This window comes from Podarcis gaigeae, assembly GCF_964106915.1.
Source record: "Podarcis gaigeae genome assembly, chromosome: 5".
NCBI lineage: Eukaryota > Metazoa > Chordata > Lepidosauria > Squamata > Lacertidae > Podarcis > Podarcis gaigeae.
In genome coordinates, this window is record NC_139681.1 from 47,199,590 (window position 1) to 47,222,401 (window position 22,812).

Here is a 22,812-nt window from a genome sequence, read left to right on the forward strand (position 1 = left end):
GATGAAAGCAACTGTCTCCAAGTGATGTAAAGCTGGAGAACCACCGCTCGCCTCTTGCTGGCTCAAGACTGAATAAGAAGAAAGCTAAAATACTGTAATTTTTCTTTCAAATAAATAAATGGGACGAGCACAGAAGACAGCACTCGCCAAATATAGAAAATAGCACTTGCTGCATATTTGCATGTAAATTACTCAAACTCACTGCAAGCTTCCTGAAACTTGTTGATTTAAAAATTCTCTGAAGTCTGCATGTACTGTCTTAGCCCGCTGAATACAATGACTGGGCCAGACTTCTATAGAACATCAGTGCATGAATATTAATAGGAAACCTGTTAAAAGGGTGCCTTTAATCACTTGCAATTTGAATTTCAGATTAGCTTCTTGGCAGGACAAAATGCAAAATTGGCTTTCTTAAGTAGAGGAGTTTGTGGTTTTGTTGGGTTCTTATATGGAACTGTCTCTGCATTTATTATTCTCATTCTTTACTTAAATGTAATCATCCCTTTAACATAGGCCAAAATTTAGGTCATTCCATTTTATTTCCCGTTTGCTGTATTATAAGAGCTCCTTGCATCTGTGAACACATCTATCTGGTATTATCTTTTTATCCATTCAGAATGATTGCTTCTTTTACAGGGAAATTGCTTTTACAAGGCAACTTCATGAAAAGGCCTCTGACCTATGCTATTACTACATGGGATTTTACATTCATTCATGCCCTAAAATGAGATATAAGGTAAGGCTAAAGTTACTTTATTAATGCTTCTGAATTCAGTCTGGTGTTTGATGTGACTGTTCTGTATGACTTCTCCCTGCTTTGGCTTGGCCAAAATGGAGCTGGCTTCTGTTCAGTTTTCTTTCAAGTGTCTAGAGTATTTTATATTTTTATCTGCATAAGATTTACTGGCTGGTATCCAATGAATTGGGCAACTAGGTCTACATGCCAAGAAGACTATGGGCTAGGGTTTCACAAACAGTTGCCCCCATGCCACCTAGCAAACCACATTTAAAACTGAGAGGACTTTCAAAGCAGCTTGCAACTTTGGGCAAAGATCTTCTGTTCAAAGGAAAGTAAACCAGAAATTCCACTGGGTATGCCAAAACCCTTGGGCATCCCTAAAGTCATTCTTTGGATACCAGCCATTTTGTTCAAGGTTGGTAAAAAAAACCCCAAAAAACTTATTTAGTATGTTTTTAATGATTTGAAATCATATGACATCTATAGAATATCTCTGGGTTTTGTTGAACTCCTTACAGTTTGGTTTCTTTAATTAGTTTGCTGTAAAGAAATACAGTGGTACCTCGGGTTATGTACCTAATTGGTTCCAGAGGTCCGTTCTTAACCTGAAACTGTTCTTAACCTGAAGCACCACTTTAGCTAATAGGGCCTCCCACATGATTTCTGTTCTCATCCTGAAGCAAAGTTCTTAACCCGAGATAATATTTCTAGGTTAGCGGAGTCTGTAACCTGAAGCGTATGTAACCCGAGGTACCACTGTAAATGAACCACCATTCCAGTGTTCATCAGATGACTAAGTATAGAGCTAACTTATTGTCTCAGTGTTTAGAAGAAAATGGAAAGAATTAATACCAAATACATATTTATGTTTGATTACTAGGCATATGTCGGAGGGGACGCAGGTGGCGCTGTGGGTTAAAGCCTCAGCGCCTAGGACTTGCCGATCGAAAGGTTGGCGGTTCGAATCCCTGCGGCGGGGTGCGCTCCCGCTGCTCGGTCCCAGCGCCTGCCAACCTAGCAGTTCAAAAGCACCTCCGGGTGCAAGTAGATAAATAGGGACCGCTTACTAGCGGGAAGGTAAACGGCGTTTCCGTGTGCGGCTCTGGCTCGCCAGAGCAGCGATGTCACGCTGGCCACGTGACCCGGAAGTGTCTCCGGACAGCGCTGGCCCCTGGCCTCTTTAGTGAGATGGGCGCACAACCCCAGAGTCTGTCAAGACTGGCCTGTACGGGCAGGGGTACCTTTACCTTTACCTTTTACTAGGCATATGTCACCATATAAAGGAATGTCTTATTCTTTGGGTTGTGGCTTGGAGTTCCCATTTTTTTAATAAAAAAAAGGGGGTGGGGAGAAAATCTCACATTCTAACAATGGTTATGTGCACTGTGCTCAGTGGAATTTGCTCTCCAGTAAATGTTTCTTTAGGATTGCAATCCAAATGTTTATACTATCTGCAATATGGATATGGAAATCTGTATATAGCTATGTATATAACAGAATATCAAGCATACAGTAGAAAAGCAGGCCACAGAATTTGAGACAAGGTCACTAAGATATTTTTGCAAAGCATGGAGGTGTCAGCTCCGCAAGAGGAATGTATGCATCACATGCATTAAACCCTGATTTTGCACCTCCAAGGATCATCTCTGGCATGGGAAAGATCTCTTATCTTGAGCTGTGTTGCCAATCTGCATGTGCAAAATTCCACTAGAAGGTTTGTTGGCCTGAATTGGTATGAGAGGCTTCTTACAGCCTGATAAAGAGGCTTGTGGGGCATCTTTCCATTTTGCTCTGGCAAGTGTATTTATTGGGCCAGAAGTAATGCCTCCAGCACTGCTTTTTTTCCCCTTTTCTGGACAACAGTGCTTCCTGAGTAATTCACTTGGGGAACAGAGCTGCTTTGGTAGAAACAACAAACAAACAAACCAGAACACAAGAAGTGGCTCCCAAGCTGGCAGATGCCGTTCCCAGTGTGAAAGGGCTGAGGTGTCTCAGAGGCTTCCCCTTTTGTAACGTCCTTTTCTTTTGCAGTGTAAAAAGTTTATTCCAGTTTCAGCCTGTGCAAGGCTTGAATACTCCCTCACTATTGCCGTGTTAGTGGTGACCTTACTGCCTACCGCAACCATTCCCTAGATTTTCAAGGTGCTTCATTAAAAATAATAATGTGCGTGTTGCAAATTTACATAGAGAAACCAGGCCTTTTAAACACACTCACACTATCAGCTACCTAATAGCATTCAGTTTATGTTGTTCACCTAGCCGTTGTTTAGGAACACACTGGAAACAGTTTGCTGCATGGAATGGTTCTAAATTTGAAAAATACGAAATGGTGCCTTTACCTGAGGCTGCTTAACTGGCTTCTCCATGGTGCACAGTGCTGCTGGTTACTGGATGGGAAGTGGGGAGGCAGCAGAGATCAATGCAGTGTGGACTCAGCAGCACTCATCTGACACTCCTGCTTATGTGCCCATGCTGAACCCCTTGCTTCAGTAACCAGCACCAATGTGCAGTGTTGGAAAGTCGGGTAAGCAGTGCAGCCCTGCCTCTGCCACCTCATTAGCCTCTGCTCATGCTCTCTGTCTCTGTTCTCTAGATTCTAGAAGGAACGGGAAGATATGAATGTTCAAGGGAGATTTGCCAAGAATACTTGCGCTTAAGAATCAAAAGTTGTACTGAGAGACTGTTTGGTTTGAGAGAGAGTATGCATTTGATAACTTCCCCATCAAGATATTCTGCTGCCTGAAGCATCAACTCTAAATGCATTTACAGATTTAAATGTATGCATCATAATTCTGCCACCATCGTGTTGAACGCCAATTCTTCTCCCAGTCCAGTAGTCCATATATTGCTGTTACACAGCATGCTACCCAAAGCACTGATCTTGCCACTTGCTCTTTTCATTTGCATGTCAAGCAAGGCAATTAAGCCCCAAGTCTGCCTCTTCTCCACATTTGCTGGCTGAAGCATCCTGTCTTGCCTTCCTTTTATGATAGGACTGGCTCCTGATAAGAAGTAAAATAGCTTCCTCAGTCAGATAGTATCTGTGAATCAAGTTTGCAACTAAGGTTGCATCTTTAACATCTAAATGTGTTGGGAAAATCAGTTGCCTTGAAGTACAAATGGAAGCACTACTTTTGCCAGTAACTTATTTCAAAATAAGGATGGCTGGTTCATGTTCAAGAACGATCGCTGCTTGGGGGCAGAATTATTTTTGGAAATCTTTTATGATTCATATGCCACTTTGGAAAAGCTGCAAATGTGCTGCCTGTCCCCTGCATATGAATAGATAAACCTCAAACTTTAATAGATTGATGAGGGAAAAATCACTGATGACAGTTGATCTTTGGGTCTAGAGTACTTTTCCCCACCCTGACTTGTAATTTTCATATCCTTTGATCATGTTCTTTTAAATTATATATTCCTGTGTAAAGATTTTTTTATTGGTTTGGCTAGGAAAGCTTCCTTCCAGCCTAAATTGAGCTTCTCACCAGTTACTAAAGTGCAGTGGTGTTTCGAAATGTGCTTCCATCTGCTGAGCAAGACAGAATATTGCCCTGACAAAATGCATTTTTAGTGGTTACCTGGCTTTTCCATCTAAAAATGTGATACTCTTTCCATAAATGCTACAAAGATGTGCTGATCCAGCTTTTGGCAGAAAGTGTGAAATACAGTCTTCCTAAATTGGCCTTCCTTGGAACTACAGAGAGCACTTCTGGTGGTAAAGTGTTTGTAAGGAATTGAATGACTCAAAAGAGATTTCAACCCTAGAAGTTAAACATGCAACTCAGTAACAAACTCCAAGGAAGTTCAGCTTAATTCCATACATAAGGAAGCTCCCTTATACCTGGTCAAACTGTCTGCATAGCCCTATGCTGTGTATTCTGCTTAGAAGCAACACTCCTATAACTCTCATACCCATCAATCCTTTTTCTCACATGCAAGCAGATTTTAAATGGTAGATATGGCCTCCAAAGCCAGTTCTTCTGAGCCTGGCCCAGGGATGAAATTTTTTGTTCAAGATTCATTCCTTTTGCTCTTTATATTTTCTCTCACTAATACATTCAGTTGGAAAATGCAAACTAGTATACAACCTTCCCTTTCAGCAATGATTTATGTTATCCTTCATCACCTTGACTTGCCTAAAAGAGATAAAAAATAATGGTGATAAACAGACCTATTTGATTTAATAGGAGAACATAGAACCAAAGAATTGTAGAGTTGGAAGGTATCCTGAGGCTCATCTCTTCCATCTAGTGCAATGCAGGAATCTCAGCTAAAGCATCCATGACAGATGGCCATCCAACCTCTGCTTAAGAACCTCCAAGGAAGGAGAGTCCATCACTTCTCCTGGAAGATTGTTCCACTGTCAAACAGCTCTTACTGTTAGAAAGTCCTTCCTGATGTTTAGTCAGAATCTCCTTTCTTGTAGCTTGAATCCATTGGTTTGGGTCTTAGTCTCTGGAGTAGGAAAAAACAAGCTTGCTCCATCTTCCATGTGACAGCCCTTTAGATATTTGAAGGTGGTTATCCAACATCTTCTCAGTCTCTTCTTTACCATACTAAACATGCCCAACTTCCTCAACCATTCCTTGTTCATGTTGGTTGCCCTCCTCTGCACATGTTCTGGCTTGTCAATATCCTTCATAAACAATTCCACTTAATACTGTGCATAGAAGTGAGCAGGCCAGGATTGTCTGAAGGCTAAGCATTCCATTACTTTAATTGGACTTTGGAAGACTACTGCTACTGGCTGACAGTGAATGTCATTTCTTTATTACTCGCTGGCTTTCACATAAGGATGAGGCATGGATGTCTAGCACCAGTCAGGAAAAGCATCTTTGCTATCTGTAGATGGCAGATTGCCAACCTGAAAGCGCCCGGTGTGTTTAATTTACACATGCACTATGCATTTATGTATTTATACATGCACCATGACACTGTACTGGTAATTTCAATGTATCTTGCATTATAAACTTTCCAGTAAGGTGATGATCTGGTGGAAAAAACTCCCATGATTGGTTCCACCCTCTTAGTTGTGATATTATTGTACATATTGCAAACATGGGATCAGAACACTGAGGCTTAAGATTTATAGCAGTGTGTGTCAAGGCTTTGTGTCTGGTTCTTATATAGTTTGCTCTTTCTCTATAGCTTGGTTGAGTACTTTCCTGTAAGAAAGCAAAAATAAAAAATCGTATACAATGAACTATAGCCCAAACTTAAGTTCCCATGCTTTTTATTCCAAAGTTGTTCTGTCCCTTTACTATCAAAGGTACTATCAGACAGCTCCTGCTTTATATTCTTTTGACTGGAAAATATATGGTTGTATGTGAACACCTTTTTGTTTTGTCCTTCATTAACCTTAAGCTTTTATAGGAGTTGTCAAAAGATACTCATTTTGTTTTTTAAGCTCAGCTTCCTTGCCCTGTGGCATTTCTCAGGCTCTCTTGGCATGCACATTTTCATGCAAATTAGTTTCAATTTAAGCCCACAATGTCTTTACTTTGGCCAGCTGTCTGCTTTCTCAAAAACTTTTCCGTTGAGTCCGCAAATTTTAAAGAAGGTATACTTTGAAGTGTACAGTAGAACTAATAGCTTCTGAAAAAAATGTTAATATCTCAGAATGTTTTAAAACTCTAGAGAATCTTCTATTACTTGAACAAGGTGTTTTAGTGGAAACTTCTTTCAGATTTGCATAAAAGCCACAGGAAATGTAATTATTTCAGTTGGTCCATTTCACTCTCCTGACATGGCTTGATATCAGATGGAGAGAGAATAGTAGAAAGGATTCCAAAATGTCAGAATAGAAACAAGAGGCCAATTCATCTGTGATTAATCATTACGCTAAATACCTCTGATAGGCTGTGGTCATAAGCAGAAGGTATTTATTGTGCAGTGCTTGAGAACCAGTTTTCTGTGGTTAGGTTTTGAGGGATTCAGCAGCATTGAAAAATGGTACAGTAGTAGTCTGCAGCTCCACATCCGCAAAGTCAAGCTTTGGCAGCCTAAATCCCCTGAGCTCTGGCTTTTTCACAGTTCCCTGGCTGTGGAATTTAGTTAACCTTTTTCAGTAAACTTGGCTTTGCTGCCTAAGCAGAAATGGAAAACCACAGCAGAGCAAAAGCCCAACAGGATGTTGTTTAGCCACATTCTCTTGTGAGCCTGCCACTATAACACTGAAAGGATTGCAGATTTCTTGCCAACCCCACACACAACGCAGCTGGCACTTCGCATCTTCCTGATGGATACTTTATTAGCCTCATTGTATTTTAGCTGATTTCAGATGACAGTCTGCTATTTGCTAAAGTAGTGATACTTATCGACAATGCCAGGGACCTATGATAGAGGCTTATATAGAACTGACAGCTTTCTTTTGTGGTTGGTTGATATTTGTGGCATAATTCAAAATGTGTAGGAGCTAGTTAAATTTCTTAGTAAGCAGAAGCAAACCCTTATGAGACTACTCTAGAAGGAGGTTGTGGTGATGTGACATGATCCTGATTGATGACTTAATCTAGGGAAGTGTTTCTCTTCTCAGAAAGTTAGGGCTAATCGTTAGAGCTACAGCAACTGGGTTTTAACTTGTATATTTTTCCTCCTCAATCTGAATCCATAAGGACTATTTTAAAAAGAAAAAAATAATATTTGAAACAAAGTCAGTACAGTACATACGTTTCAGGTTACAGACGCTTCAGGTTACAGACTCCGCTAACCCAGAAATAGTACCTCAGGTTAAGAACTTTGCTTCAGGATGAGAACAGAAATCGTGCAGTGGCTGCGCGGCGGCAGGGGGAGGCCCCATTAGCTAAAGTGGTGCTTCAGGTTAAGAACAATTTCAGATTAAGAACGGACCTCCAGAACGAATTAAGCTCTTAACCCGAGGTACCACTGTACTAATAACCTTAGCTTTAGAGGAATATGTCTTATACTCTGTTTTTTAGGGTTTGATAAGAGTACAAGTTTGATTTATAATGAAGATGCACATGTAACACATTACATTATTGGGTGGAGGGGGCTAGACTATACGTCACATTGATTTAGATATTGATTAAGTTCTCTCCAAACTAACAAGGAGCTGTAACTAAGAACAAACTTCAGTAGTTATTCTGGAGGGAGCTTGTCAACGAGGTGGGTTTGCATGGTACATGAAGATTTACATTGGTTTAGCTCAGGGCAGGAGCAAAATGACTAGGGAGGTGTGAAGTAACTGTGATCTCTTCTCCAGGAAACTGCACATTTGTTCTAGGTCAAGGTTTGGCTTGCCAGTGGTGTGCTCACCAGACCACTGTCTTCATTGACCTATCTAGATTAAGCTGCTTCGTTATGGATGCTTCAAATAGATGGAATGACAAGTAGCAATAGTCACATTGATATAACGCGGTTGATTTGTAGATGCTCTTATTTCACCATGTCTTCAGGTAATCAGTGCGCCAATAAATGCAGAACATATAATGCGGAGTACTTCGGTTTTTTATATATATTCTGAAAGCGACTCTTTGAAAATTTTGCATCACTGAAGACGAGCTGTTCTAAATGAAGCTTTGATGCTTCCTTTTCTTTGTTGAGTTTGTCAGCGGTGGCTTGGGCAGGGGCACATTTATTCGAAAGATCCAGTGCTGAGCTAGGGAACTTCCTACACTCAACACCATCTGCTTTTCTGTCTTGGCGATTCGTTTTAGCAGACTCACAAACAACGTAAAATAAGTTCTAGAGCAACACTGAAAGAACATTGCACCCACAGCTATATATATGTACTAATTAATACTGCACCACTTCTTTTTTCCCTTTTAAGACTCTAAGGGAAGCAGATCAAAGAAATGTAAAAACTCAAAAGAGTTTCTATCTTCTTTGGTTTCTATAACTCACATTTTATTTTGCATATTTCTCCCCGGCCATTCAATCTTGAAGAGTTTCCATAACTGCTGGGCCAAATAGGTCATGCACCTGTGCAGAGCATGTGATAGGAATATGTTAGAGCTCCAGTCATAGAGCTAGAGCTAGCAGTCATTTTCCCATTCCCTGTTGCAAGGAGATTGAGTGGCATGCGGAATGTGCTGTATTATGCCAAGTGAATGTAAATAAAGCATAACAAGATCTAGCATGAAATAAAGTTAGCATTTTAAAACTATGATTTATAAAGGCTGAATCAGTTAAAAGTTTTTACCGCCCTTAACACTGGTTTTGTTGCATTTCTCAGGCAAACTGATATATTGTTCAGATCTGCCCCCCCTCCCGCTTTGCATTAGAACAAATAAATTGTCCATGTGCCTGAAAATGAGATCTTTGGAAGTATGGGAATATATATTCTAGAGCAATTAGAAAGCCAAGCCTAGATTTCCATTTTATAGGATGATTTCTTCTGAACAGTGTGGAGTTGGTGTTGAGAAGTACCGGTATTGCTTTCTTCATTTACTTTGGGGGGGGGGGGGAGAGGAATCCTCTGTTACATTTCCTCCGTGCTATTATTTACAGCGCTGGACATTTGTAGCCAATCCTATGTGTGCGTGTGCGCACGTGCACACACACACACACACACACATCCCAACATGAATACTGAAGAGTTCAATTCAAAAACCACTTTGCTGATGGTTCTCTTGCCCTGGAACCTGGAACTTCCTTGCCCAAGAGCTTATGCATTGGCCTACAAGGGCTACTAAGACCTGCTGGAGCAGTTCAATGAATTCCTTTCCAGATGCTACAAACTGATTGCCTGGCTTGGGGAAACTGAGAACTCTAATCAGATATGGCAAATTTGGAGCAGCTGCAGTTGCTCTCTGTCACTTGCATCTAGTGCTAACCGAATGTCTTAAAAACAAGGTTTAATGTTTAATGTTTTAAGTTTCACAGCTACTCTTTTAAAGACCACCTGCATATTGTAAGGCATATTGCTGCTGACACTGTGATACTGATGTTACCTTTCAGTGATGGTTTCAAGGAACTCTGTTACTTATCACTAACAGCATTGTATGCTGTGAAATGTGAGGCTCCACCTCTCCTATGAGTCTCATGCTCCATTTGTATTAGGAGGCAGCAGGATCAAGGAAGTTGTCGCTGTTGATGACTGAGTACATTGTTGAAAGCACTGTTGGTTACATGTTAACAGAAGCAAAAGGTAACTTTCAAGGGTAGAAGCAAAGCTCTCTCTTACATGCCCTCTCGCTAGAAAACATAGATGGCTTTCTTTGTTTTTGATTTCTCCCTGCTTCTCAAGTACTTAAGTCAGGTCTCAATATAGCAGATTCCTAGCATGTGAGGTAGGTGTATTAAACTGAGAAATAGTAACTTGCCCAAGTCAGCACAGTAGAAATTTTGGGTGGGATTCAGGGTGGCTCTAAGGAATTGGTGCCATCAGTGCAAGCATTTCTGCTTTGTTAACAGAATAAACCTCCCTGTGCAGCAGATTTGGGGATGAGAGTGGGATAGGATGCAGAGGAAGGAAAGTCCCGGTGCACTAGTGGGAATCCCTGTGCACACCAAATTAGTGGAATACTGCCCATAGTGAGCAAGTGCTGCGCTGCTTACTGCTTGTCCAAGTTTGAATGTTCATGTGTATAAGACACATAGGCAATCTCTACAGTAGTATACAATACTTTCTATTTCATTTTTTTAAAACCCCCTGGAGATGTCCCACTAAATTTTTTGCATTGTTCTGCCCACTTTGAGTTACAGACCTTGCCAGCTTTGTGTCATATGAGGTGAAGTGTCAGTTCCTTTCAGATTTTCCATGGTGATCTGTTGCAGTTGACGTAGCATGTGGCCAAAATCTAGTTTCAGGCAATAAGGTTTGCAATACCTTGCAATAACTGTGAAGCATGATTATAGGTAATGAATGCTTTCCATAGACATATACACTTAACTCTTTATTAATGCTGGAAAATGTAATTTCCACACTGCTTTGTATGCAAATAATATATGTTAATAACATACGTTTAAGTCAGACTAGATGGAAGTTTACATTCTGTGTCATGAAGGCAGTGCATTGAATATATTTTTATATAAAATGTATAATGTTAATTTGTTAATAATCTAACACATAATCAATTGAAATAATACATTAAACTTCCACTCTTCCATTTTTTAAAATCTTGGTGTGCTTGATTATAAAGTCAGTTGAGGGGGAAGGGAAAGGAAGGGGGTTAATAGCCACTGAGTTATTAGGGGTGATTTGACTACTGCTGTCAAAGAGAGCTGCCAGAAAGATTAATTCCAGATTCCCAAGCCCGAGACAAACTGTTCTTGAATGAGACACTAGGGAGAGTTTTATCATGTCTAATTCATGCTCTGGTGTAGTTACACACTCACTAATCACAGCAAAACACAAAGAAGATTGCCATGAATTAGATCAAAACTAGAGGGCAGCTCATATAATGGCTTGTGAGAGTGCTATGATTTACTCTGCCAAAGCATGCAGAGGGGTGCTCTTTAGAAATGTGCCATTCATTTTATATAAATATAAATTATCTTTCCTGGAGCATCAGTTCTTTGTTGGGCAATCTCCCACTAAATTATATAGCCTACTTCACAAGAAAGCGTAGGACATTTCGTAGCCCTGACTGATGTTGTACTGAGAATGGTCTTCACTGTCCATGTTCTTGCATGATTTCAGTCCATAGACTCTGCCCTCCCAGTTGTTCAATACTTTTGTAGTTGGTCATAGTAAGTGTGAATTCAATCTAGAATGTGCCAAATTTTGCATCACTAAAGTATTTTTCCACTTTATGGTATACAGTAATTGATCTGTAGATCATCTCAGGAGTCTTTGCTATTGCTTTGAATAACATCAGGCTCCTTAACATTTATACAGTACGTGGTTTTTGGTGTATAAAGCCCTGTAAAGCTTGGGACTAGGATACCTGAAAGATAATTTCACCCTTTATATACTCAGCTAAACATTGTGCTTTGCAGGTGAGGGCCTCTCACAGATACCATCTTATCAGGAGTTCCATTCCGCACAATGTGCCTTCAGGATTGTGTCACCTAACCTTTAGAATGCCCACCCTTTGAATATTAGACAGGCAACTGCTTCTGTTGCCTTTTTGGCACCTACTGAAGATCTTTATCTTTCAGTATGCTTTTAAATGTGAAGTCTTTTTTGAACTGTTTTTAGGATGATTTTAATGTGCGGTATCACTTGTTGTTTGCCACCCTTGGCTCCTTTGGGTGAAAGGGTGGGATATATATTTAATAGGGGTATGTGTGAAAATGTCTATACCTATTACAGCAAAGGAGGCTTTAGAGAAGGCTTTGCCGTTGGCTACCCCAGCCATATCAGCGTGTAATAAAACACTTGCATTGCAGGCACATTGCAGGAAATGCTGCATGTAAAATTGGGATAGCCATTGTTGATGACCATCATAGCTAAAACTTTGTTCCTGTTCAAACATAACTTTTATTTCTTTGTCTGGAGAGTTGAGCTTAAAGCTGATTTAATTTAAATGGTGACTCTTGCCAGAGCATGCGTAGCTTTTCTTTCCTGTCATTGAAGGTGGGTACTCAGTGGCTACTCTTTACCTTTTACTACTTATTACCTCCTTATATTAAAGCAGCTGGTTAAAAAGGGTTAGAACAAATCCAGGGTGCATTTTTCCTCCATGCTGAAGTACCTGATACAATCTCTAATTGGATGAGAGCAGGGAAATTGTTGTAGGTGTTATTTCATAATATATTAGAGTAGCAGTTGAACCCATTCTGACACAGTCAGCTTGTTTTGAAAGGAAAATGTCAGTAGCAATAACTGGTAACTCCTAGATGTACTTTATCATCGTTCAACATTGCATAGAGTTGGGTAGGATTCCACATGGTGCCTTGTTTCCAACAACAGCATCTAGAATCCCACACGGTGTTGAAATGTTGTACAAAAAAAGCTGCCAAACAAAAGAACCAGTGGGGATATTAAGCGTTTTATGCGTGTGCAGTTTGTCAAATAGTTTTGAAGTTTGAAAGCCAAAAGGTTTTCAGTGCATTCTTTAAATTGTGGCATGCCTTCTTATAGTGGAGAGGCTGGCAGATTGCCATCTTTGTTTTGTAAGCCCCAGAAGTTAGTTGCATAATTATTATTACAGAAAATATAGCACTTGGGCTTCAGTACCACAAAGGAAGAACACAGAGCCTGCATTCAATCATCTGTTTTTAAGTTGTTCTAGAAAGGGTTGTCCAACACAAATATCCGTGTCCCATTTTTCCATGTGCTGGTAACTATCAGGTTTGCTTTCTCTGTGTTGTGGACAGGCTTGCCTTTTAACACAGTCTGTAAGCTACCGTTAATTTGAAGCATGTTAGATTGCAGATGCTTTTACGAATTCTTTTGCAGCTGCATTACTACCAAATCCATTTCCAAATTGATGGTGCTGATCTTCAAAATCCTCCTTGAGTATCAAACTCTTTGCTCACTGTGGTAAAATTCAGAGCTTTTTTTTTCTGGGTGTCTCTGCCAACTAAGGCATGGTGGGTGATGATTACCACCAGAGAGAGGTATTGTCCAATTTCATAGAACGCTGTCTTTAAGGAGATTTGTTTGGCAACCTGATTAGTAACGCTTTGATGCCAGTTGTGTTTCCCATGCTTTAAAAAAGTATTTCTAACAGCAAAGTTTGATGCTGCTTTTATCTGTTAAATTGCATCTTTTCATCTTTTACATTACTGGTTATATTATTGATAGACTTGGTGTAAGATGCTGTATAAAATTTATTTAGAAGGCAGAGCACACATTTCTAAATAATTAAGTGACGCCTCCTCGGGCAGTTTTTAAAAGGGTGCCGCTAAAATTTGAAAGACCAAAGTCTGCCACTGTCCAGCCCCTTGGATACCTTTTAGCTGCTCTTGAGACTGTGGTGGCTGTGTGAACTATTTTGCAGAGGATAGTCTTCTGTTTGAAGGGCTGTCCTGTCCATATTTGGCTGAAAGGGACAACAGGGATCTTGCACATTGACAGTTAGCAAACTGGATAGCAGACAAAGCAGGTACATGCTTACAGTCCTTCCCGATAGGGGGGAGATGTGTAATAATTTTATTCCATTGATTTCTAAATTATACACACACAGACACACATAGAAGCACATGTGGTGTGTTTTCTGTCTTTTGGTGGCCACCCAACTTGAGACGCCTCCCAAACTTCATCATAACTGGATTGAATATTCCCCACACCCTAAAGCTTTTGCTGGAGGGTTGTGTTGTTGTTTTTTGCTTTCCCTATTGTTACATTGCTGCAACACAGTTTGCTATCTTACATTATATATATTTTAAAGTCGTTTCTGGATAAGCTAAAAATGCAGTGTTTATTTTTAGGAAAGCCATAGTGAAACAACTTTAAAATGTATACAATCTAAGCCAACAAAATGTGTTGTAAGAATGTAACAATTGGGAATGTTTTCTGAACACACTTCAGTAGGATTGAGCTCTGACAGGCTTGTTATATAACCCACCTTTTTTTCTTTCCAACAGTTTTGAAGCAGGGGCTGTTAAGCTTCAGAAGCACAAAGGATGGGGGGATGAACGATTTGCACTTTATTAATTTAAATATCTGTGCTGAAAATTGTGCAGTCTTTTGTGAGGCATGCAGAAGTCCATTAATGTGAGGAGAATTTGTTGGAGAAAGGTGTGTTTTTTTCCACTAGCCCAATGTATTTTATTGTTGAATAGTTCACACTTCATGTGAAAGCAATTGATAGTAAGGAAAGCTCTAGCAAAAAGTCTTAGTTTATTGATACTGAATTCATGTAATTACAACTTTATTTCTGCTTCTCTCTCACCCATGAATTCCCAGTGAAAATTGGTGGCAGCTGCTGCCCGCTGGGACTGGTAGGGTAGAATCCATGGAGGCCAACAGTAGGTGGAGCAACAGCCAACTAATGCTAGTTTTGTCACCATCATCCTCCCTGCTGAAGGTAACATTGAGACTAAAGAGGAGGTAGCTGATAGCCACGGTCACAGTATATAAGGATGCAGGCAGGTGGTGGGGCTTGTGGATAGCAGGCTGAGGTTGGTGGAGCAGTGCCCTGTTTGCCCTAATGGAACATCCATTGGTCATAATCTATTTTAAGTATAATATATAATCTCTGCACATCGGTAAAACATCTCTTTTCCTCGTTCTAAGTAAAGGATTCTTAAACTGAAATGGTACCTTTTTTAAACATACGATTTATTTTGGTGCCTTAAGCTGATCTACTTTCCTTCTGAAGCCATTATATATACAACATTTCAAAATGTTTTATAAAAATTAATGGCTTGTAAGTTTAGTATATCTTAAAAGAAGTTTAATATAGCAGTATATCATACAAACAAATGTTAGACATATTGGAACCAATGTCTCAAAAGAATCGCATGCTGGGGGGTTTTAAGCAGAATAAATTTGTGAATTTGCTGTTCAGTAGTATGCTTTCCAGGGCTGCAAGCATATGTGGTGGTATTCAGTTCCATGAGTGGAAATGGCTTAAAACAAGGAGGCTTCCACTTCCTGCACTGGCTTGTTCCCATCTACCAAACTACTTCAGAGGGTTGGAGGCACTCCAGACCAGATTATGTGTGTCAGTGCAAAGTGGTTCTGCTGGGGAAGAAAGGAATGGGAACTATAAGAGTTAGACCTTTTTGTATTATGGATTCATTTTACGAAGGAGACGATGCACAGAAGCTAAGACTTCAATCCTGCGTATTTTTACTTGGATGTAAGTCCCATGGAACTCGGTGAGGCTTATTTCCATGTCATTGTAGTTAGGATTGCAGCCTAACCATATCAGAGGCACATGATATTTAAACAAAGATTAACCCATTTTGTTTTATTTGACCCCAGTGAGTGTGTGCATACTTGTAATATTTGGTTTCTTATGAGAACTCTTTTGATACCTGTCAGTCATTTGGACATTATTTAAGTTTTGGATAAACATTCAGATATCTTAACCTCAGTAGAAAATCCATAAACATTCTATTTCTGTCATCAGCAGTCTGGAGCTAAGGTACAAAATCTGATGTAGACTAAATAATGTTTATTGGTCCTGTAGGGATTATTTCATAATCTTTTCATTCCATTGTTTTAGCCCAGAGTGAAACATTAAAAGTTATTTTGAGAGTTTTTACTTTTCTCTGGCCCTTGTAATTCTTAAGACAAATTATTCAGTAGTGACCTTTATGATAGTGTGATGATGGATTGTTTATAATTCTTCCTGTTAAAGCTCCTGAAAGATTTCAGCAAGTTCTCACTTTAGATAACTTTAGGTCTTTTATAAAACCTATTGCCTGATAGTCTCATAAATATGGGACATATTTATTGGTTCAAAGTAAGCCCATTTAGCAATAAGCCATTGGGATGTCTCACTCCCCCAGCTCTCTCTGGAATATCTCAACACTTTTTGTAGATATGTTCTGATCCACTTCATTCATGATGTGTGTCCAAAATCTTCTATCTTTTCCAGTTGCTTTCGGCTCTCAATCAGTAAAAGGAGACCATATAATTCACTGCCTTAAAGAATTATACAGAGGAATACAATTATTATTTTTTTGCTTATTACATTTCTATTGAAACAGTGATAATCAAAATGATTGCTTTGAAGCTTTCCCCCTTATACATAATGGACATTTTGCTCCATACCACAACCAGCATCAAAAATGTACAAAAACCCTGAACGTATACAGTAACTTTATTTCTCCAAGGGTTAGCATTATCATTATCAGAGTGAGTACCAAGCCTGACTTGGCAGAATATTACTCTTTTCTTCATAATTTTTGAATATTTCCCACTGAGGTTGTTCAATTTTATTTTATTTTGTTAAGCAGTTATTTTCAATCTGCCAGTGTTGTACAGTGGTTAATATCAAACCAGGGCTATGGAAACAAAAGTTTCAAATCTTCACTCCGCTGTGAAGCTTTGGCCAAACCCATGGTTTGAAGTTGACTTATCTTGAAACAGAGTACAGTGGTGCCTCGCAAGACGAAATTAATTCGTTCCGCAAGTTTTTTCTTCTTGCGAGTTTTTCGTCTTATGAAGCACGGTTTCCCATAGGAATGCATTGAAAATCAATTAATGCGTTCCTAGGGAGACCGCCTTCAGACCAGGTCCGGGGACAGTCTGTCCCCGGACCTCCTCTGAAGGCTGACGGGGGGAGAAGGACTTTTCTCCCCACCGCCAGCCTTCAGAACAGCCTTCTGAAGGCTGGCGGTGGGAAGAAAAGCCCTTCTCCCACCGCCAGCCTTCAGAAGAGTTCCCGCAGGGCTGCCTAGGCTGCGGATAGCAGCCTTCTGCCCGGCGCGCGGGGCGCTCTGAAGCAGAGCGCCCCTCGTGCGGGGCAGACATTCGCAGCTTGGGGAGTCCTGCAGGACTTCCCCGCAGGGGAATGTTGGCGGTGGGGAGGAAAAACCCTCCTCCCACCGCAAACCCCGGGAACAGAGGAGAAGCGCTGCGCGCCTTCTCCTCTCTTCCCGGACCTCCCACTGCAAGCCTTCAGGACAGGTCCGGGAACAGAGGAGAAGGCGCGTTGCGCTTCCCCGCTGTCCCCGGAGATTTCCCTATGGGCTTTCGTCTTGTGAAGCTGCTAAAAATCGGAAAACCCTTTCGTCTTGCGGGTTTTTCGTTTAGCGAGGCATTCGTCTTGCGGGGCACCACTGTATATGACTGATCAGATCCAGGCTCAAATTCCCTCTCTGATTATCCTCTGGGAGTATCTTGGGCTGTCCTGAAAGGAAAAGATGGACCAGTGGGGGGGGAGAGACAACATGCAATGTCCTTGGAAGAAGGGAAGTGTAAAAATGTAATAAATAAAAACTTGCATTCAGGTCAGGTTGAGTTGTTTTGCTCAGTCTTTGTTTGCCACTGGAGATCTGGAACTAGAATTTTGTAAAAGTCAGTTTTTAAAAAATCTGAATGCAGTGGACGCTCGAGTTGCGAATGTGATCCGTGCAGGAGGCATGTTCTCAACCCGCAACGCCGCATCTGCGCACACGTGGGTCACGCTTCTGCACAAAGCACGGTTTAGTGTGTCTGCGCATGCCCGAGCGCCGAAACTTGGAAGTAACCCATCCCGGTACTTCCGGGTTTGGCGCGGTGCACAACCAGAAAACGCACAACCTGAAGCATCTGTAACCCGAGGTATGACTGTAATAAAAGATTTGAATGTTAACATATAGTTAAGGCAAGATTTCTAACAAGAAGCTACCCTGAGCTTTGCTTTATTATTGATTATCTTTGTATCCCACCTTCCCTTAAAAATGCCCAATGCAGCTAACAACAATAAAACCCACTATAAATATAACTAAGCAAATAAGCAACGTTCCAGTAAAAATAAGATAAGTGCGTATAACAAAAGTTTCCAGTTTTGATCAGGCTAATTTAAAAATTGAGGAAAGTAAATAAGCATGTTATATATATTCAAAGCCACACTGCTGGTCCGTTAAAATTAAGTCTAGAACGAGGCGACTTGTGTTCTTTGTTTTCAGAGCCAATAGGTCACAAAGCAATGGCATAGTTTTTTCTGAGGTCCATATCTTCATAGCAGGCAGAGTGGGGTGAAGGGGAGCTTCTGGGGAAGACTGGCTTTCATTATATGTTCAGACTCCACCCCAAGCAGAATTTAAAAGATCCTTGATACAAGATGAGTTTACAGCTTTCTGAAATGAAATGTAAATTATTTGGATTTGTAAGGAATTCATTTGGGGAAGAAGCAGTTCAGAGTCATGCAATATATAAAACTGTGAAGGATAGGCTGAAATTGGGGTGGAGGATCCTAATATGCTTGCTAAGAATAGAATTTGTGTTGTGGGGGAAGTTCCTTTTGGGGATGTTTACAGCTCATGGATCAGACTGCGAAAAAATTGAGACCTTATTGGAGGGAACTTCCTACCCCAGCAGGACAAAATGACCTAACGGGTCTTTTCCAGCTCTTGTTTCAGTGTTTTCTATTAAGACTGTTTTTACACAAAGTTCACATGGCAGTCACTGATACTTTTTGTAAGCTTGTAAAAGCTTGTACAAAAACCAAGAATGTTTATATCTGTTATAGGCAATACACTTTAAAACAACTTTTAGAAGCCTGTTGTTTCATTTCTAGTGCACAGTTCAAATTCTTCAAATCAATGTGCTGCACATATAATAGCTGTTTTCCCTTCTTTTTCTTGGGCACAGCTTGTTAGGGTTCTCCGGAGAGCTAGTGAAAATTGAATAGTCCAGTGGTGTCTACCCTGCTAGAAAGAAAAGGAAATGAGAATTTCTACACTATCAGATTTCTCCCAAGAAGAGGTCAGTTTGGCAGAAACAGGATTAATAGCATCGTCTTCAAAACAATAGGGAATCTGTCTACCTTTCTTTTACATTGCCGTTAGCATTTTGCCCTTTTATACAAAATCTGTCTGTACATGTTCTTAGAGAACATTAATGGTGCACAAGGATGAAAAATGCTCTATTGGGTTTCTAGTAGGCTATGTTTATGCTAATACTACTAAGAATCACTGCATCTTAAGAAGTTATCAGGGAAGCTACTTAATCAGTTTTAGGTGTCTTCTCACTCTCCTACCCCAGTACACCCAGTTGAGCTATTAGGAGGAGCCTATGGGCTTGCATGCTGCTGCTGCTGCCCAGTCTTCCTTCCCTCACCTATATAAATCCCCCCTTCTCTGCTCTGGGTAGCAGTAATTGATTGCACTGATTCAGACATAAAACTGAACCTTTCAAGTTCTCTATGCATGTAGGCATTCCCATGCAGACATCCATATGTAATGCATGAATGTCAGCAGCACGACCACTGGTGCATCACCGTTCTATACCTAATTTCCTCTTTATGGGATGCATGCCTGAAGGGGGCTATCATCATTGTTGTTTCTGATTCGGCTCTTTTATTATTTTTATTCTGTGTGGTGCAGTCTAAACACAGTTTGTGAAAACAGAGTAGCAGAACTCACTTGCAAAGCACTCTCCTGGGGGGTGGATAATGCCTATCTCTGTTTATGCAATGAAATCAGGGAGCAAGGGTCTGCTGTAGTACTTGGCTGCTGGGATTCCATTGGTGTTCCCTTTCAAGGAAAAGGCTGAATTTAATAAACGTTTAGGCTGGCTCATTTTCTCCTTCTCTCTCTGTCTCTCTCATATGACGGCGCTGCCTTTGCCTTAATGCATTGCTGTTGATAATTTGGGGTTATTTTGTTTATGTAATGTTAGGGCTCCTCTTCTAAGCAGCTGGCTGGAAACTGAGATGAAGGCTGCCTTAATTCGCTTTTAATAAAAGATCAATGGGTTATTGTGGAAAAATAGAACACAGATGTACACTTTACCTGATAAAAGAATTAAATGTGTGTTTAACCTTTTCTGTTTGTTCTGTGCTACTGGTACTTGACCTTCTTTGTTTTTTTGAAACTATTATCTTTCCTCGGAGCTTTTACTTTTCATATTTGGCTTAGTCTGTGAAAACAAACTGTGCTGATGCTCCTTCATCTCAAATACTCACCAAATCCCTCAGATTTTCCAAAATATTTAAAAAGTAAATCTTCAGACTTAAGTTTCATTAAAACCTTTGGCCTTGCCTTGGAACAGAAGTCCAGAGATTGGTTTTAGCACAGAAACCTGAACACATAGCAAGGCAGAGTGAGAATACTTCAATTAAGGAACCTTATGGCAGAGTTGCCAAGCATGCCTCCAGAAATACAGCCACGCTTTACATTGGCCTGAATTAATGTCACATGTAAGTGTTTTGCTTTCAGTGTATCTTTTACAAAAAGGGAACTAGTGACAAGAGAATATGGTTGAATTTATTTTTGGGGTGGGGTTGGGTGCATTGCACCGCAGGAGCGCAGCAGGGGAGAAGAGGGGAAACAAGGGAGCAGAGAAAGGTGCGCTTTATGCAGCCCTGGTTAAAATATACCTTCCTTACAAAACAAGGATAGGCTAGTGTGATGGTGGGTATTAGGAACCTCTACACAGTCCCACATCCAGTACAGTGGTACCTCGGGTTACATCCGCTTCAGGTTACATACACTTCAGGTTACAGACTCCGCTAACCCAGAAATATTACCTTGGGTTAAGAACTTTGCTTCAGGATGAGAACAGAAATCGTGCAGCAGCGGCGCAGCTGCAGCAGGAGACCCCATTAGCTAAAGTGGTGCTTCAGGTTAAGAACAGTTTCAGTTTAAGAACGGACCTCCGGAATGAATTAAGTTCTTAACCCGAGGTACCACTGTACTGTACAACCCAAACTACAGATTTGTTGAGGGTACTCTTACCTTTTGCCTCAGATAGAAACATTTCTCTCTCTTACTGACTGCATCATGAAATGAGAGGTAGACAGTCTCCATCTTTGCTAACATGTAGGCAGCAGGTGTGTTAGTCTGTTCAGTTCGATCTTGCAACAATTAGTATATCAGTACCACTTTAATGGATATTCTAGTTATTTGTTGTTGTATTTTACCCTTCTAAATTGGTTTGGTTTTCCTGGTTGTGTGACGCTATAAATAAATCTAATAAACAAAATGAAATACTGAGGATGCTTTGTGAGCCATTCAAGAAAAGAGCTACTTTACTGTGGTATATCACATGGATAGTGGGATACATAGATTATGCCCAATAACCATGCAGTTGTATTACCGTGATCACTGTTAGGAGGTGTAGTGTTGCATTTTCATTTTGCTGTTGGGGCACAGGGGAACCCAGCCATGTTTATTACTTGTACATAATGAACGGCTTCCGTAGCCAAGTGTGGGATTGGATGTGCCACTGTAAATGTCCGTAACATGGACTCAAGTTTCTAACGGCCATCACATGATGAAGCTGGTGTGAGACTAGGCCCTGATTGGGGAGTACATCTTTGTGATCTCTCAAGATGGAGAAAGGGAAAAAAAGAAAATGTGGGGCAGTAGGCCGACAGCATTTCAAAGCATTTTTATCTTTGTTCAAAAGCTTAAGCCTTTACCTGTGGTGTAGGGAACATTGTTTATATGCAATAATGAAATTTAATTTTGTTAGAAGTACAGTACTTTCATGTATAACTTGATTTTTCTGAAACAAGGCGAAGGTTTCATAACCCGTGGTTTGAAGTTGGTTAGTTTCAACAAACCATTCCACAAGATTATCCTGTTTGCATTGACAAGCTGCAATTAATAAAAAGCAGAACTCCTCCTTGTGGCCGTGTTGAAGGAGAAGGGGGTGTTTTCCAAAGAATGCTGCAACTCATTTGCATGACGCCAAACCATGATTTATGTTGCATGTGAAGTGACCAGTGGGTAAAGTTGCCACTGGTCACTTAAATGCAGCGGAAAGCACATTTTTATACCTTAAACAAGCCTTTCTCAACTTTGAATCCCCAGATGCTGTTGAACTACAACTCTCACCATCCACAGTAAGCGTGACCAATAATCAGGGATGGTGAGGTTTGTGCTCTCAACAACATCTGGGGACCAGGTTTTGGGAAGGCTGCCTTAACAAAAACAGAGTTCTCCGTAGCAGGATAAAAGAGCAGGGAATATGATTCAGTAGTTATCACTCTGTGTGCGTTTGTGTGTAATATGACATTAAGAACTGTTAAAAGGACTTTAATATGTGAGAACTTGAGTATGTTATATCCAGTTTGGGGGAGGGGTTCTAATTTTTTTCTACCCACATATCTTTTTGCATCTATGTGGAATTATCCAGTTCTGCAAGAAAATAGTAAAGTGTTAACCTGGAGAAGAAAGTAAACAAGATTTGTTTGTGCTATTTAATGCAGTAAAAACCCTGATGTTTTGGAAGTTGCATAACTATTACAGCTTCTTCAATATTTATTTTTTGTTGAGTCGTCATTCTTTTAAAAAGCCACATTTCTATTAAATTTACTCAGCTTTATCCACAGAGCTTTAACAGGAGCCAGGAGTCTGTGTATTGTTTTAGAGTACTTGTACATAGCACTGGGGCAGCAATGCATGTATTTTTTGGAAGGTTCAATATTCTTTCTTTCTTTCTTTCTTTCTTTCTTTCTTTCTTTCATCTTTAAAAAGCAGCCTTTCACATTCCCTGTATAAATTGGTCATCATACAGACATTTGATTTGTACACTATTCAGCTTCTCTAGATTTGGGTGGCTCACCTGACTGCAGTACAAAATAAGGGTTCTTCACAAATTGCAACTCCGC

The 22,812-nt window shown here is 40.4% G+C and overlaps 1 protein-coding gene across 8 annotated transcripts in view; it reads left to right on the forward strand.

Moving 5' to 3' along the window:
* The window catches only part of ATE1 (arginyltransferase 1), a 75,348-nt gene that overhangs the window by 37,486 nt on the left and 15,050 nt on the right, over positions 1-22,812 (forward strand). For 6 of the 8 annotated variants that reach the window (XM_083741398.1, XM_083741402.1, XM_083741401.1 and 3 more), the window contains one exon: positions 637-736. The exons of 1 other annotated variant lie outside the window; for it this stretch is intronic. In XM_083741398.1, coding sequence (XP_083597524.1) covers positions 637-736 — 100 coding nt within the window. Of the gene's footprint in view, positions 1-636; positions 737-18,845; positions 18,960-22,812 lie in introns of all 8 variants that reach the window. One more of the 8 variants, XR_014564932.1, reaches the window with a different exon arrangement.